This window comes from Rhea pennata, chromosome 7 (genome assembly GCF_028389875.1).
Source record: "Rhea pennata isolate bPtePen1 chromosome 7, bPtePen1.pri, whole genome shotgun sequence".
NCBI classification, from domain to species: domain Eukaryota; kingdom Metazoa; phylum Chordata; class Aves; order Rheiformes; family Rheidae; genus Rhea; species Rhea pennata.
In genome coordinates this window covers 28,559,540-28,578,139 of record NC_084669.1, presented here as the reverse complement: position 1 = coordinate 28,578,139, position 18,600 = coordinate 28,559,540, and the positions used below count along the sequence as shown (strand labels likewise).

General features: G+C 40.6%; 1 protein-coding gene across 2 annotated transcripts; it reads right to left on the bottom strand.

The window, feature by feature from the left end:
* Nucleotides 1-5,046: 5,046 nt before the first annotated feature.
* On the bottom strand, nt 5,047-18,354 carry PRXL2A (peroxiredoxin like 2A). 2 transcript variants are annotated; one of them, XM_062579869.1, is made up of 6 exons: nt 18,309-18,354; nt 12,535-12,714; nt 11,939-12,030; nt 8,027-8,167; nt 6,812-6,976; nt 5,047-6,661 (listed from the first exon to the last, which is right to left on the bottom strand). In XM_062579869.1, the coding sequence occupies exons 2-6, from the start codon at nt 12,710-12,712 to the stop codon at nt 6,563-6,565; spliced, it is 675 nt and encodes a 224-aa protein (XP_062435853.1). In that variant the 5' UTR covers nt 12,713-12,714; nt 18,309-18,354; the 3' UTR covers nt 5,047-6,562. The 2 variants fall into 2 exon arrangements, with proteins under 2 accessions (XP_062435853.1, XP_062435851.1); XM_062579867.1 differs by lacking the exon at nt 18,309-18,354 and adding an exon at nt 15,573-15,630.
* Nucleotides 18,355-18,600: the final 246 nt, after the last annotated feature.

The following is an 18,600-nucleotide window of genomic DNA, read 5'->3' as shown; positions in this document are numbered from 1 at the left end:
CCCCCCCCCCCCCCCAAGCTTTGGTTCTAGGTTACTTTTCCAGTCAACATAGCAGCGTCGGTCGCGCTGTGGAAAACGCTTAGAAGGCTCCTGGCACCGTGCAGTCCCTGTGGGAGTCCCTCTCCCTGGCCAGGCACATGCTCTGTCCCCATGGGGAGGGTCTGACAGTTAAACAGTGCTCATTCCTGAGGGAATTTCAGAATAAGAACAAGGCCATCAGGAACAGCAATTTCAGAGCAGCCTTGGAGCACAATCTGAGTTTACCTGAAAGGTGGGAAAAACCAGAAGGGAGGAGAAGAAAAAATCCCCAAAACAAAGAGTATCTTGAGTCAGTAAATATCCCAGGATTTTTAAATCTCCCTTTTAAAGTGCTGGGAAGGCAGGCAGGAAAAGGAAAGAGGGGCTGAGTCATGTCTTTTGAAGCCATGTGGTGAGCAAGGGAGAGCTTACACCTGAGGTGAGCTCACACTTGAGGTAATCCTGCTGCCTGGCAGCTGGGGAGAGGCTCTCCTTCTCATCAACCTTCTGCCTACCTGTGGGAGACCTGCCCAGCAGGCATCCTTATGTTGAGGTACCAAGGGAATGGCTTCTAGTCTCCTGATGTCACTGCTACCTGCTGGTTACCTCAGCTTCTCTATCTCCATCTGCATTTTCCATCTTGAACCTCTGTCTTCTCAAATTATGGAAGAAAGGCACTGCTGTCCTGTATAAGACTCATGCATGCAGATCAAAAGCAGTAAGGCTTACTTTGAAAAGGGATTTCAGGAAGCAGGCTGGATTTGAATGAGGATGTACACTGAATAACTAGCTATAAAGTCAAGGACATGGACAGGAAACCAAAGTTTTTCTCAGAGGTAATGCTTTGTATCCCAGTTGGTTTCTAGCATAGTCAGTAACTTGCTGCTTCTGTTGATTTTCCCATTTGCTTCTTTTGCATGTCTTATGATCTCTTGACTCAAGGAAAGGCTTGTGTCATCTTCTTTCTCTTCTTCAAAGATAAAGCAAAACAGTCATCTTGCAGAGCATTGAGTCGCATCCCCCAAGGCAGAATGCTCTAGTATGCTCTTTCTGTTGGAGATGAGAAGACAGAGGATATAATAGTAACTGCTAAGATTCGGCAGGGGAAAGAGCCTCAGGATTTAGGGACTGCAGGTATAAGAAGTGGCTCCCACTCAGGAAAAGTAAGTCTGCAAGCCTCCACTATCGTCGTCTTTATTAATTTGATCTGGCTTTGAATCATGAAGATAGCCATCATTCTAAGTATTTGTTTGGTATAACCTAGTCAGTAGAATAGAGATCTCTTGCAATATAAAATAGTCTTGCAAAATGGTCAGTGTTAGTAGTTCACAGGGTAGTTGAATTGATTGTATTCAGTGTTAACCTGGAGATAGCTGGAACAACCTTTCCATTTGCAAGTTATTCGCCTGTGCCATTGGCATTATCTCTGTTCTGTATGCTTCACTTTGATGCTAAGGAAATTAGGGTAAAAATCTCATCCATCAGAGACACATTATAAGTGTGAGGGCAAACTGGAAAACTTAAAGCCAGTCACTTCAGCAGTTGAAGAGTGTAACAGTACTGCAAAAGCAAAAATGGAAAATCTGATTTTTGACTGAACTTGTGCAGGCCTAAGTTCATGCATAATTTGTCATTGCTGTTTCCTCTGGCCATTACAAAACATTTCCTGAAATTAATGAGGAGTAGCTGGTGAAAAGTGCCAAGACCAGAGCTATTCACCAATTCCACTGTATATTTGACAGCATTATCAGCAGCAGCAAACACAGTCTTGCAGTAGAAGAAATTCCTATTTGTACAGGAAGGTTTCTGGAAAACAGCAGGTATATGTGGAATTATCACATGGTCTTAATAATTATGGAGTAAAGAGAGATACAGGAGTGTGGGGGGGGGGAAGCCCAGAGAAGCTACTGAGGAACTTCAGATGGTCTCAGATACTATGAAATCAGTAGCTAGACCTAAAACAGTAAATTGAAAGATGAAGTATTTTGGGGAAAATCATATAAAAATTCTAAGAACAACTAGAAAAAAGAATACATTTGGATGGAATTATTCAATTATCCAGTAAAAATGGACTAGACCTCTCTAGTTAAGTTAGAAACAGTGGTTTAACTTTATTCATCCCTTTTGCACATTATTTTCTCCATCTTCCCACCTCCCTCTACTGTTACAAGTGGCCATTGCACTTCTCTACTCCAGCTCCATTAAAGAAGCTTCTGACAGAAGTGCTTTTGGATAGAGGAAACCACTGAGGCACTAGCCGTGTCCAAAAGGAATATTACTAAAATATCAGTGAGGATTACAGCGAGTCCGGTAATAAGTTATTCCCTCCAAAAGCATTTATATAACGCAGACTCTACCATTCAACACAGTGTATTCTTTTCTTTTTTAAGATGGTGAATGTCCACACAAGTAAAAAGTTTGCTGGATGAGATGCCTTTTCCAAAAGCTTTCCTCTAGCATAATGTTAATCTACAGTGTTCAACTGCTAGCATTTTTATTAGGCAAATTTTTTACTGCAAAATAAAAAAACCTTCAGATTTACTACTGGCCTTAATTTAGGCTGGGGAAGTCATGCCATCTAGTGGCTCAGAGATAAAAAGAAATTTGTTCATTTTTTTATTTCTACCAAAATGTATCACAGGAAACACTTCAGAAAATGGCAGGGAACCCTTGGCATTCTGCTCTCTGTATGAATATTTGCAAATGGCACGAATTGCAGGCAGTTTGACAGCAGTGGGAATGCATAGCCCACACAGTGAAACAAAACGCAGAACAGGAAGTAAACAGAAAACACCCTGAGACAGACCATCTTTCTAAAGAACTTAAAAAGACAGTGCAGACAGAAAACATAATTGGTGTTTTTAAAAGGACGAGTAAGAAACACCTCCTTCTATTACATATATTCGATTGATTTCACAGCATTTTCCTTTTTAAAATGTTTTTTCTTAACCTTCTTTTTGTACTGAAAAAAAGAATACAATGTTGTGAAGAAACAAGGGGAAGTTGATTAGCGAAAAAAGACTGTAGGGGATTTTGTTGCTGATTTTTTTCTCAAGCCAAGAATAAACAAACTTTCAGTTATTAAAGCTGTTTAATTTAAGGGGCTTCTGGGATCCAACTGAGTGTTGAACTGTGATGTCATATTTGATGTAATTTTGAAGGAGTGGTTAAGATTTTGTGTACATGTTGTGTTAAAAGAAAAAAAATCTCCAAATATTAAATGTATATAAGAAACTGGGCCAGCAGAGGTAGCTGTTGCAACATCAAAACCAACAACTATTAAAAAACGTCTTTAATGAGCATTCTGCTTTTAAAGTAGAAAACACCTTCTTAAATTAGCTAATTCCAACCTTGTACAGTCTCCGGCATTAAAAATTCATCTAGAATTCATTACTTTTTCATCTACTACTTTGTAGTTATTCTATTTCCTTAAGACTGCCCATTTCAAACCCTATTAACTGTTCCTAGTTCCTAGGCACCACATATTTTCCATCCTCCCTATTTGTATTTTGTTAACATGGAGTTCAAAAAGGATGAGTCAACTCCAAATAATCCCAAAGTAGGCTTGAAAAAACAGATTATCAATAAGAATTCTTCTGAATGTTTAAAATGCCATTTTGACCTGTTGTGGCTCTGAATTTTGAGTTGATTTCTGCACAGTAACAAAACTTTCAAATCTGAGTTATGTAATTCCAGAATCGAGAAGAAATACACTCTTCCACTAACTGTATACATGAACTGTCACTGTTAACAGTCTCGAAACACGCTCTGCCAGTCCAGAGGTCTCACGTGGTTACCATATACGTGCCACTGCTGAAACTGACAGAGCACAGAGAAGTCCCAGTGTGTCTCCCTGAATAGTTTAATAAACCAGGCACAAAAGGAATTCATGGGCTTTTTAAAAATGTTTTTACACTAGAGGTACATTTTACCTTGTTGGAGCATTAACATGCTGGACACAAAAGCTTCCTCGCTCTATTTCCAGGATTACAAAACATTTGACAGAAGCATTATCTCTTCAAGTGCCCTGGCACCTTAGACCTTCAGCAGTCTGACTTAAAAGAACCAGGGGCCAATTCTGTCAGACCGAATGGAAGACAATTGCACACAGACAAAACTGTAATGCCAAAAACCCTCCTCTGAAGGGGATGCTTTCGAGGTTTATTAAGTTCTAAAGGCACTTCACTTTATCTTAAATATTTTAGAATTTATGTGGCTTCCATCCTATACTCCAAGGACTGTTTCTGCATTTCACATTTCATGTTTATGTGAAATGCATAAACAGCCCTTGAAACAAGGCCACAAACGCAGGTTTCTCTGAGATCAGTATCTTTTTTTTTTTTTTTTTGGCATGTCTTTGTGCAAGAGCTGTCTTCTGCAAGTGTCAAAGCCTTCCAGGTCCCCCTAGAAAGAAAACTCAAAACTCAGCAAGAGCTGTGATGCAGAAGTCTTCTCCTATTAGAAATGAGATTTTAATAGCAGCTTGCAACTGTAAGAAACAGTAGCTCTCAGACATTTCTTTCAGCACCTCTTTTGTTTCCCTCCACTTGCACTCCAGGTAACAATACGCCAACTGTAGACAAGCAGCCTTTTACGTAATACTTCACATTTATAGGTTTGTAGAGGAAGAGTTTTAGGTGCCTGTCATCAGGCAAGGACTCATAATGCGAGCATTTCCTTTCAGTTATAGAATTCAGGACAAAAAGCCCTCAGACAAAGTTTCCTGGAGTGAACTCCTTTTCTGGATCCCATTCAAGGAAGTCCACCTCCACTCAGGCATTATTTTATCTCTGAGCACCCAGTAGCTTTTCTGGACACCAGTACAAGCACCAGACACCATAGGAATGCCATACTAACTTTCTGCATTTAGCTCAAAGATTTTGAGAGACCATAGCTGATTTAAGATTTCTCACCTGGGGAAATCAGAACAAAACCTCACAAGACGGACTCAATCCCCTTCCTTTAGCCTTTCTAAACACCCTTCCTCCTTCCCACCTTTTTCAAAAAAGGAATGACTGCAAACAGAGGGAAGAAAAATGTAAATTTTACTGTGCTACTCTCATTAAAATGGCATACCTCCCCAACAGAGAAAATAGTCTCGGTATTTGCATCTGCACAGCAATGCAATGTGTTCTTGCTGTTTATATTGTTTGTCACATCAGAAACCTTTATACAACACCAGGGTACTTTTAAGTTTCAAGTAGCTAAACTAACCAAGAGAATCAGTGTATTTGAGCCAAGATGCACAAGCACCTAGTTGAAGTTTCTACTAGAAGAATTTTCTACCAGAAAATTCAACTAGAATAACAGTCAATTGTAGTGTAGTGTAGTCCAGAATGGATAGACACTAGCGCACACAAATAGACATATTATCAGTTTCAGAGGTGCAAAATATCTCTGCAGATAATACCATTGATATAGCATGATTTTACAGATTTTAAACCCAGAAGAGAGCAGAATGGCTGTTTAGTCTGACCTCCTGCCAGGACACACGAATTCTACCCTTTAAGTGTTTTGTTAGCTTAATGTATTCTAGCCCAAACATTTTTTCCGAAGATACCTAGCCTTTTATATACTTCAGCTGCTGACGGGTCTGCTGGGTCACTTGATAATCTGCCCCAATTTAACAGGAACAATTTTAACATTGTGTTTAGACTTTGAAATGTCAGCACATCTGGAAAACTCAAGCTGTCCTCGAATGTTTTTACTAACAATTTTAACCCTTCAATCTAAGTATTTATCTGGCTATGTCTAGTAATTGTTCTCAAGGATCTATTGTGCAATACTTCATCTGTTTCTAGAAGCAACACCCCAGCCATTCTATTACAGAAATTAAGCTAGGATGGAAACACTACCTCATGTGCTCTCTCATATTGTTCCCTTTGCTTTTAGAATCTTAACTACAAGAAGGAACTTGCCCTGATATCACAATTAACTTTGAGAGTCAACATTAGATGTCTTTAATCTTCCTTACAGAGAATCACACAAAGAACTGAAAGACCCAGAGCTAGAAGTTAACTACCAGGAAACTTACTGAGTTGATAACAGTGGCAATGTCTCAAATGCAGAATCTCAGAATAATCTAGGCTGACAGAACTTAGTTTCCTAGAGACACAGATGTGTTTACACGTTCACGAACAAGTGAAAAGTGACAACATTTCACTTACATACATTTTTATTATCCTTCAACCTCAGTTAATACTTGGTTACTCCAGCCTTAGCAGGGTTTTGCTCCCCTAGATAGACAGGTTTCAACTGACCGTCTCTGACTGAAAACATCTAGGCTACGTCAGATTTTAGACCCAGCCTTTCATTAATACAGTCAGATCCAAAAGACAAGTTGAAACTCTGACCACCTGAAGGGTGATAAAATAACAAAAAAATTCAGAAGGGTTTTCCTTTCATTAATTATTACATTTGATGGAGAATCTTTCCACTGCATTGATCACTAAATAGTTAAGAAGCAATTAAACTGCATGCTCAAGAAACAGATACATTCTACATTTCAAGCTGTGATCAGAAACATGTGCAACTATTTTTAAGCTTATGAAGCTTGTGGTTTTATCTTCTCAGCAGCTTCAAGAACAGAGGGAAGGCTGACTTTGTCTCCAAATTCCTTCTCACGATGCTCCAGTAGAACACCCTAATCAGAGACAAAAAGAAGGAAATTCATACACTGATCCTAGTCTCTGCACAGCAGAAGGAGTTCAAATGATCATCAACTGAACAACTCCACAAAAAAAGCCTTTAGTCTCTCAGGAAACATGAAAGCCTTCTAAAAGGCCTGCAGTACCTGTCTTTCTGCCCCAATCACATACACTCCTCCCAGCGTGAATCCTTCTCCTTCCAGGTTACCACTAAATCCATTTTTCCAAGCACGAAAGAAATTCTGCCACACTCCAAAGCGGAAGAAGCCTGACATCATCATTTTTCGTCTGCGAGGACCATAGAAGCTTTTCTGCAGTGAAAGAAAAAAATCTTAGCAAGCAAACAAACAAGCAAAGCAAATTAAAAGAACTTTTCCTCCCAAATTAAATTCAACCATCCAAACCTATATCCAAGAAGGGTTCCAACACAGAAAAGCTGAATAGGCAGAGAGCTGAAAATAAACTGCACCTGAACTGATCTCTGTTACACATTACAGCATAACTTACTTTCCACACAGCCAGAGCCTTACTTTCTACACTGACGTTATTGCCACCATTCATACGTTTTTTTCAACCAATCCACAGGTATCTTAGTATTGTATACATCTACATCCATGCTGCTGATAACAAAGGTGCTTTGGTATAAATGGCTTTGCTGAAGAATGGCATGGCAGTAAAAATGCTGGTAAAGAGATACTGTGGTGCCAAGTCTTGCAACTATCAGCCCTTTTTTTTTTCCTTTTTTTTTTTTTTTTTAAGTCGTCCTACTTCTTTCAAACGTGTGGGGAAGGAAAACAAAAGTTCTTTCCAGTTGCTTTTGAATATTAGTTGAATATTAGATATTCCTCTTCTTTCAGATGACGAACAATTTCTAAACCTCCCTTCTGATTTCAGGAGTGAAGCAGACCCAAGGTTTTGTAGGACATGAGACTGGCAGTACAGCATATGCCTGTGTGCTGGGACAAGCCACAATCACTGCAATTTGGGCTGTACATGATGAATTAATTATGCATTCCATCTTTAGACCTTGGCTTACACATCATAAGCATCAGCAAGTCACACAGCCAGTGGAAGCAAGGAATAAATATTAAGAGGACATACTGTTTACCTATTAAAGGGGAGGGGAAGAATAATCCTGCAACAACATGTTATCAACACACAGCTAGAGAACAGCTTGTAAGCTGAGTATGATATATATAGAAAAGCAAAGCTTATTAACTTACTAAACTACAATGTTACTAAATCCTTTTCTATTCAGACCACACTCTATCTATACTAATAGAAGCTCTTTAAAGAGAACATCTGTAAGCTTTTTTTTTTTTTTTTAAACAAAAAGAGATAAAAGACTGACTTCATTATACCTTTTCATCCAGAAAGATTTCTCCTTTGAAATAATGCTGAAAATCCTCCACTTCAGTCCCTATCTTCTCTTTCACAACAGCATAAAGAGGGACACCCAGCTTGGACAGCTGAGGTTTTAGAGAGGAAAGCTCAGAAGCCTCCTAAGAAAGGGGAAAAAAAGAAAAAACAAAACCCTAAAACATTTCAGGCAATGAATAGAGGTTAACAAGCTTCATCTTGAATTTCTGAGTGTCAGAAATATATGTAAATTCTAGTTTGAGGTGCAAAACAGAAATAGGTCTGTAAATCAGATACTCAAGCTAGCTCTGTTTCTAGAATTGTCTTCACTAGGCAAAGAGGAAGAAGAATTTTTGAGCATTTACTTGATACTAGTAAAATCCTGGAGAAAACGTAGTTTTAATTCAAAGCTTTAGATTTACCTTGCCTGTGCTGGGACTTCAACAGCTTTTAAGTGTTTACAAGACAATGAAAGATACTGCCTGCATATCATTTAATTTTGCCAGGCCAGAATTTCACATCCTTTTTTTCCAAGTAGAAATGCATCCTTATTAGCCTTCTTTGAAAGCACTTTGAGGGCTCTATGCCAGAGCACGCTACACAAATTTAGAATAGATAAAGGACTGAAGATGCATTTCCCTTCCAAGCTCGCTCAGTGAAAATGATCAAAGAATTTCTTTACACATCTTCTGTATCCCAGAAACAATACAGCTTTTCTGGTGTGTATGCATACAAAGCATCACCATTCAGCTGTTCACTTTTTTGTTCTCCTGAAGGAAACATAACTGACCCAGTTTGTACAGAGCAAGAGGCCTGTGAAATTTCCAAAAAATCAAAGAGTGTCCATGGTAAATGTGTTTCTTCTCACCTTATATAGAGACAGGTCACTTTTTCTGGATGAAATTCCCACAAAGAACTCCACAGACACACAAAAAAGGACACAGTTTACATGAATGCTCCCAGTCAGATAACTGAAAAAAATGCCTTAACAAAGGCTTGCTAGGTATCTAAAATTTGCTGAGTAACAGTAGCACACACACAGGGCTAACGAGTAAGAGAAAAGATATTAGAAAAAGACATCAATAGGTGAAAAAGGTAAAAGAAGGATTCCAATACTGATGATCTTTTCTAGAGGAAACAGAAAAGGATGAATCAGCATCATAAGCAACCAGTGAGTAGTGAAAATGAGAGTCTTCAAGGCTCATAGCTTATTAGATCTTTCCTTTCCTTTCTGCTTATGTCATATCTGCTAATTATTTTTGGTTTTCCCTGAAAAAAATGCTTTATGATCTTCTTTAATAGGTTTTAACTGCAATTTTATCCTGGATTTTTTTTATAGTTCAGAACTCTAATAATCAATTAGAAAAAAAAATGTATTGTGACAGCCTACATGTCTGGGAAAGGGTGCTACAGGCTAGTGCTGTGGGTCCTCTGTAAGACCAGAAAGCTCTCCAGAGACAGGGATACCATCTAACCTTGATTAGCCTTTTGGAAAAAGGCATTCCAGCAGTTTGATGGGGCAGTGAGGGAAGGGAGTGTTTGTGTCTTCTCTCTTGGCTTTTAGGAGGAGAGAAAGCAGGAATGAAGGAAGAGCACACTTGCATTTAAAATCCTCAAGAGATCATACTTCAAAGAGCATCCTGAGACTACATCTAACTTGTTTTTCTTTACTGCTATTTTAAAATGATACAGTAACAGAAAGCAAAGCAATCTCTTTTGGTGGGCAAATTCTTGCACACAGTAACAGCTGTACAGTTACTTGCTTTCTCATTAAGATTGGTAAAAGAGGGCTCTGACCCTTTCATCTAGTCAAGTGAAACTGTTTGTTTTTCTTGCTTTTGTAAAAAACAAACAAGCAGAATACTTACTAGCAGAATACCCTAGCAGAATATTTACTTTCTCCACGAAGGCAGGCACAACACAAAAGAACAATTCCCAGCTCAGTTTGTCCCTTTCACAAGTCAATTGTGGTTCTTCTGCTACATTAGACTGCTTGAGCTTAGTTTCACCTACAATATCTGACAAGTCCACAGCATTTTCACAATGGCTAGAGTACTGGATCACTACATGGCTGGATCCAAACTGAGAAATAGGAGTTTGTATTCAACAGGACTAATCTTAAGTAATTAAAAAAAAAAAAAAAAAGAAAAAAAAAAAAAAGAAATCTGATGATTTAGGATACAGAAGATAAAGATAAAAGACTCCATATTTCTTAAATCTACAGGCCTTGATTTTCAATGGTGCAAAGCAGTCATTTTACTAGGACTTATGACATCCTTTGCAGTGGATAATGGAAACCTCCCTACCATCAATAACAGCTTTGTGGTCTATGAGGTAAAATGGCCACTTTTCAACCCCATCACTGTGGCCAGGGAAGTACATATACTTTCTTGGTGCTTTCGATAAAGACAAAGTTCAGTATCCTTTCCAAGGTGTAAGATAGTGCGAACCGAGTGTACTTTGTCTTTTGTGGAAAAACAAAAACCTACTGCCCACAGATTGACAGACATACTCAGTCACCTGTATTGAAGCATTCTACCCGCTCAGAACCAGTGATAGCTGGGATAGGAGCAGCTCTCCTACTGCAGAGAAACACTAATGGACAATAAAAGGTGACTACTCCTTGGATAAGGGGAAAGAGTCAACTCACGAAAATGTTTGAGCATTTAACAATCCAATAACTTCAGTTTAGACATTTTAAAAGCTTTTTAAACATTTTCACCATTAAAATACACAACAATTCTTTGTCATAACTAGCTGAGCAGCAGAGTAACTGTCTCTGTTAAATACTTGGTTTTGAACCAGAAATAAAATCCTAAAAATTAAATTTCTTCCTCTCCGTTTTTTTTCCTGAAAGAAATATTTCATTCAAATAGACTCTTTACTATTACTTAGGAAGCTAGCACTAAAAAAAAAAAAAAAAAAAAAAAAAAAAAATCATTGGATTCCTGTCTGACTGCATCCAGAAGGCAGTCAGACTGGTAGGTAGCACATTCTCTTCTTACCTATGCTATACCTGTTCAAATAAGCAGAGAAGTTTAATCTTTCACCTTCCATGGGTTTTACACATACTTAAGGTATTATTACTGATGGGAACAGATCACTTAAGTGATGGCAGTATTAATTATTTAATATTACAGAGTAGTGAATAATAAGATAATAGCTATTCTTCCCAGTAACTAAAAAAAAGGGGGGGGGGGGGCAAGGTGCAAGTTATGGCTGTTTCCAGGAATATTTTACATTCAAATCATATTTTAAGTCTCTCTTCCCACCTACACTCAAGAAACCCAATACCAACTTAAGGATCAAACTTTGTTTCCCAACTTGCCTTGGGATGGAGTAGTAACACTTCGCAGAGACTGGGAAGAATCAGTGAGTTTCTGTAACACATTCTCCTTGTCTTCTGACTCTTTACATTCCTGCCTCCCATCTAACATCCGAAGAGTGATGGACTCCACTTTATGCTCACCTCTCTGCAGAGTTTTGCTGATGAGCTTTGTCTGATGGATTTCTGCCAGTCCAATTTTGGGCTCCTTTTGACCAAAAACTACCTGGCTCACAGAGTTTTATTTTGAACATATGGAATACAACTAGCTCACTTGACTCACCACCAATTGGAATTGTGTAGTCTCCATCCCAAATTATTATGGGCAGATGTAAAAATTCCTGGCAGATGTAAAAATCAGATACCAATTGCCTTCAGTAGGAAAATGCTCAGAACCTAGGCCAGCTGCAAAGAAAACTTAAACTAAATATGTTGTTAGCTGGAATCCAGTTTGGGCTGGGAAACAAGATCTTTCAGATGCTTCAGATATATTTGATGACTGTTCTATTTACCCCCTGCCTTTATCTAAAGGGGAACTATGTAAGTAGGGCTCAACTCTTCCTAATTAATCCCCAAACCCATCAAGTACCTCTCTGCACAAAAATCATCCAGGTCTTCGCACAGCCATGATCACTGCACCATTCTTCTTCCATAGTTCACCAGCCTTGAATGTTCTTTGTTCTGTTTATACAGGACAAACAGCATGAACAGTAATACCAGCCACTCTTGCTTACAGTGATTAATGCTTTAAGGACGAAAACAAAGCATTGCAGAGAATTCCACATTCAAATAAAGTTCTATCAGAGAAATTTTTATATGCGTAACGGAGTACTAAATGCTTTATTGACTTCTAGGTGTGTGTCAAGTTTCACAACTGTATTCTATTTTTATTTAAAACAAGGACCTTCCAGAAATAACAGTTGTAATGGCTTTTCCTTTACCAGAAACATCTCCTATCAAGGACACCCATCTACTTCCTGTAACTGGGAAAGACTAAGAAAAATCCTTGAGACAGACAGTATGGTCTGCATGAAATTCTGTCTCCCTTATAGGTAACCCTCATGTAGGGAAACTTAACCCTTCTGAACACACTTCACTCTTCTTCAGAGTTTCCAATCCTAGTCTTACAAAGGTTCTTAAATAAACCCAATCAAAGAATGAGGGCTCAAATGCACAGAATCTTACCTGGTACCAAAGTTTTTAGCTCTATCTCCTCTAAAAACTCCAGTGTAGCCTTTTCTGGCTTGGACAAAAACAAGTCAGTGTTAGCAAGGATGATCCCTGTTACAGCTGCACCAATGGCTCCAAGGCCAACAGACCACATGCCCATAGTGAAGAGCCCGATGTCAGGCAGGAAGGACATTTCTGGAAAGTAAAAGAAGAAAGCAGCTCTAACTGTTGAACATTTATGAAAGCAGATGAGGAGGAACTGGCTTAGAACAACTAAATCCACACAGTAAATGGTCTTTGTTGGTTTGACTGGAGATGATCTGTATACCTCTGCACTGAACTGGAAAAAAAGGTGTAGATTACATTCCAGTTCTGCTCCTGACCTACATCAAGAATATTACAAGATATCTGCTACTGGACTAATAAAAATATTAATGATTTAAGTGCTCAAATACAATGAGGAGAAAGGGGATATAAGTATATGTATATAATACAGAGCCTCTAACAAGAAGACCTCCTTGTTAGTCAGTACTTTAAATTATTAAATTACAACATTGGTTTCTTTAAAAAAAAAAGTGTAGAGTAAAAGTCTTTTTTCTAATTTACAATACACAGTGATTGCTGCAAATATATTGCAGAAACTTTTAAAAGTGTGTGTGTATATATATACACACATACATGTATGTACACATAGATATTTTGACTCCTATATATATATTCTTTTTCATAATGTGTATCAGTGTAACAGGTAATGTTTTCCCTTATAGTTCCACATTAGAGCCAAGACAAGGAAGGAACCAAAATCTGAGCAGTATTTATCCCTGCAGACAAAAATAATGTAGACTTTCAACCATTTCATTAGGCACAGTGACCTAACATTGCAGACATATCCTGGACAGCAACTTCTATAAAGTTTCCACTTTTACTAAAGCAGATCTTGCAGAAATCACATCAGGAACAAACCACTTAAACTCACACCCACTAGTCAGAACAAATAACACTGCAATGGAAGCTATTGCATGTGCTGGCTCATACTGCTTGTTGTGCACTAGTGCCTCTAGTTCGGTAGCAGTTTTATTAAACACAAGCCATGCTCCCCCGAGAAAGCTCCCAAACCCCTATCCTGACCCTTGTGCATGTTTCACAAGCCTAGAAAGGGCTGACAGCCGCATTCCTGTGAGGTAGTATCACTTATGAGGATGCAGGAAAGCGAGCTTAGCCCTGCATAATGGACAAATTTCAAGATCCAACTGTGAGCAATAATTGATATAAGAGTGACAGGAGTTTTGGCAGTAAAAAAAGTCACTGTACATTTACAACGCAACAATTATGTGTTAAAAAGGGCTGTACACTTGAAAAGTGACCCAACTTTGGGGTTAAGCAACACCAAGAATTGAATTTTTTCCAGAGCCATTTGCAAAACTCTGTTCCTTGATATGCTATTTTGGTAGGTATTGCCATCTGTGTATACTTTTGTACAAGACAAAGTGTTTTTTCCATATATACAGGAAAATATTTAACTTTTGAACCATGACTGGCAAAAAACCATGGACACACACACACACTTTATCACCACAACCAGTTGTTGTTAGAATTCAGAAATTAAAACTAGTAAAAACTAGTAAGAACTCCTAGCTTTTGTTTCAGACCCTTGTTGCCCCAGACTTTCAGGGAGGAAACTCCTTTCCAGTTCCATCCTTGAAACTAGCTCCAGAATACTACTGATGAACAAATATAACCAACTACACATCTGCAGAAATAATTGGAAAAAGATTAAAAAAAAAAAAAAAAAAAAGATTGTTTTATTCTTCTAGCACCGTATTTAGTTCCAGGGATGACAGTATCTTAGATCTAGAAACATGCATAATCCAAGAACCTGAACAGGAAACAAGGTCAGTTTACATAAACATAATGCAGATAAGAGAACAGAATCTAGCCAGTTTCCCTGCTTATTTGTAACATAGGGAAATTCCTTGTTATTATCTGCTTTCCTTACATACTTTTCAAACACAAAGTCATACTAATGACAATTTTTTGATAACTGCTTCTGACTCATACCAGAGACCATCCTGACTCCAGCGTTTGGAATGACCACAATGTAACTCAAAATGTGGTGCTGTAATGCAGCAATGTCCTTGCGTCAAGGCTTAAAATCTCCTTCGGCATACCTAAAAAGCTATAGCCTGTTCCCTCCCAGCACTTCCAGCCGTTACCCGGCTATTCTTTGGGCTTAAGTCTTGTCTGATCCAGACCTGTTTTTCTCCTAATTCTTAGTTACAAGAAGGGGGGAGGGGGAGCAAAAACCAAGTATTAATCCCTTGCGCATTTGGTTTGTCTACAAAAAGTTTTGACTGGTTAATGAGCAAGTTCTCACATCACATATTTTTTTATTATTATGATCATCATCATTATCATTGTCACAGGCCAGCATCACTCTAATGTTAATTTCACACCTACTCAGTTTTAGTGTTGATAGGAGATCACTAAGCTTAGTCAACAGGACTCTTCAGTTTAACCATGCCTTACCCAGTCAGTGATTAACTGGATTCTTTGGTTTCTGCTCAGTGACAGAAAATGGCTCAAAAGTGTGCATGTTCTGCTATTTAAATAAGCAGGGGCATGAAAGAAGCAGTTCTGCACAGTGGTACTGAAGTCCCCCTGCTAAGCAAACGCCATCCAGCGAGCCGCTCTGAAGGATGCCTGCGCGGAACAGCAGCCAGGATTATTCAAACACTAACAGCTTAGGCTGAGCCCTGATACATCTGGTTCATTGAAATGCAAGGGAAGAGGCTGAAGAGAGAACAGCAGAGCGTCTGCAACTAGCAGCTTCATTTCTTTTTAGGTGCTGTTTATTAAGGCAACCTGAAGCTCACAAAAAAAAAAAAAAAAAAAAAAAAAAAAAAAAAAGACTCCAAACCCTCCACACCCCTCCTTAAAACACACAAACTACTGCTTTTTGATCAAAGTTTTTAAACGTCAAGCGATACATCCACACGGAAAGACACGACATAGGATCCCGTCAGCGCTCACGGCCTGGGTCGGTGCGCACTCACCTGCGCCCATGCGGGAGGCAGCGGGAGCGCCCGCCGAGCCGAGCCGAGCCGAGCCGAGCCGAGCCGAGCCGAGCCGAGCCGAGCCGCGGGAGAGCCGAGCGAGCGCGGCCCAGCGAGCGCGGCGGCGCTGGCAGCCAGGGGCAGGGCTAGGCAGGGGGCCAGCGCTGCAACCTTTGCTTGCGGTCAGAACGCGGCTTGCAGCATATTTGAGCAATATGTGCCACGGTCTCCCCACAGGGGCGTTGTGAACCGGCAGCTGCCCAATCCACAGCAGGTTTGTTTTAAAGGTATCTTAATTAGTCAACTTTTTTTTTTTTTTTTTTTTTTTTTAATTAAACACATAGTTACCCTCTTTGTGCTCCAAGAAAGGAGATACAAGGAGCAGGGACTACGGAAAACATTCATGAAGCTGAGAACACAGCACCAAACCTTAAGATCTGTGGGTTTTTTTTTTTTTTTTTTTTTTTGTAGAAATGCACATTTTTATAATAAATATTTTCCCTGTGTTTCCTCCATGCTACTTCTAACCTCCGCAGCAGTGCATGCAAAAACAATGTACGCAATCCTGGAAACAATTAAGAAGCCATCACAATGTGGGGGAAAAGTTTCAAATTAGAGAGCTGTACTGCTGGAAGGCTGTTTGAATTAACCCAGTGTTTATATGCTACGCTACCAGCTTTACTGATAACATCCCTTCACTAAAGGGCATTATTTTCTTTGGATCTACCAGATTTACAAGTTCTCAACTCTGCTAAAATCCCCACTCCTTCAAACCTCCAAAAGTGAGCAAAAGCGAGCACTTCTCTTTACAGAGAATAAGCTGCAATGAAAAAAAAAAAATCAAGTGATCAACAATAGGGAAAACATCCTTTTGTGGTGACACAAGAGCCCAAGATGGGAGTGAGTTGTTTCATAGTTTGTCAGTACTCAGCAAACCAGTAACTAAAAAGCTTAGTCTTAATTCTTCTGCAAATGTCATTTAGTGGTCTTCACTTTATGTCAAGATCAATAAAAACATGTTTTTGTAGATGTCTCATTTCTCTCCTACCCACAACTAGAGAAAAAATGTAATTAAAAGGATAGCTATCCTTAAACATTTATTTTATCAGTGTAAACAGGAGACATCGCAGCTATGTCAAAACAAATGCTGGGAAGTCTGTTTTTTTGAGTGTCAATCAAAGCCACTGTAGCACACGCAGTTACTTACATACTTTTCCTACAAATGCTGTTGAGCAAAAGTGGAAGCAGTCAGTGGGCACCTTTGCACACTGGATGGCACCAGCATGTATCCCCCAGTCTGAAATTTCCGTCCATCAGGTGGTTCTGACCATTGCTTCCCCTTCGCTTCTCTCCCCTCCCTCTTCCAGCTTTCCCAAGACATTCCTTATTGAGCCTAAAAGTCTTCGAGAGCTTTGTCCCGACTTGCACACCCAAAACACAACCTGAGCTGATTATTTTTTATGAGCTATCCCCCCCGAAATGAGTCATCAGATTACAAATATCTTTGTAAATCTCTTAGAAAGAATATTTACAATTCACAATGATTTAGTGACATGCACAAGGTTTGATGAGGCTTTACACACCCTTCAGGATGATGAAATCCAATATCCTGATCTAACCTCAAAGTTGGTCCTGCTTTAAGTGAAGGTGGGACTAGGGAGCCTTCAGCGCTCCCTCCCAACCCCAGTCACCCCACGAACACCAAAATCAGTACACCAGTTCAAAAGTCTCCTAGCATTTTTGAAGCCATGAATGTAAGTAGTTTTCAGAGCATGAAGGATTTTTCCCCCCTTTTTCTTCTTTTTTGTCATTGTAAAATCTAAACTGTAAATTCTGTAGCGAATCATTCCTTGTATCAAAAGCCATAGCCATCTGTTCTGGTTTTGTTCCAAGTCTGCATTTGTTTCGTTACTTAACTCTGTGCAATATTGTGCCCAGCTCTACCTCAAGTGAAAGCTGCTGTGTCAAGCAAACAAACCATACTCCTTCCTTTGAAAGGATGAAGGAAGTTTGTGTTAAAGCGCCTCATCTGCCTCTTTTTGAAAATGTTTTAAAGAAACCCAACATTGCAACTGCCCCTTCCTTCTGAGCAAGGGAAAGCAAAGAGCTCTTGCACAAAACTCAGGCAACCCTCTGACTCTGTACGTGTTTTCAGAGGGAAAAAGCAGCTAGATCTTGTATCTGGGAAAATTTAAACCTCTGCTCAATCAGAAAACTGGAAATACCACGCACACGGGAGGAAGCATGGAAGTACAAAACCGCAGAAGTCCTTATGCGAGGACACTAATAACGCCAGTCACCGTTCACGAGTCCTGCCCCCAAAAGCCACACAACTGCCCCACGGCCAATGCAGCAAACGCTCTCTCCTGCTGACAGCCAGGAGCAACTGCTCCGGAGTCAAGCTCGAATCGAGTGGTTTTTTTTGGTTTTTTTTTTTTTTTTTTTTTTTTTTTGATTCCTGTGCCTTGCTCCTAATTTAACTTTCAGGTCGAGCTGCAACGCGGGCGGGACGAAGCGAGGACGGCACAAGCCGCAGAGCCACAGCGACGCAAGCATCGCTGCGGACGGGCAAAGGCCGGCGGCCACCGCAGCGCAGCGCAGCGCACGGCGGCGCGGCCCGGCCCGGCCCGGCCCGGCCCGGCCGCCGGCAGCGCCCGCGCCCCGGGGCCGGCACCGCGCCCGCGCCCGCGCCCGCGCCCGCACTCACGGCGCGCCGCCCCCCGCACCCGCACTCACAGCGCGCCGCGCCCGCGCCGCCGCCGCCGCCGCCGCCGGCCCCGCCCCGCGCAGGCTCCGCGCCCGCCGGGCGCCCCCTGCAGCGCCCCGGGCTCCGCGCCGCCGCCGCCGCCGCGCAGCCGCAGCGACGGTGCCCGGGTGCCCGCTGAGCCGCCGCGGCGCCCGTTCGCGCCGCGCTGCAACTTCGCCGGCTCCGGCCCCGCGGAGAAGCACGGCGCTCCGGGCGCTGCGCTGAGGTGTGCTGAGGGCAGCGGGAACCTCCTGGCTGCCGTCCAGGAGCGCAGGGAGTTTA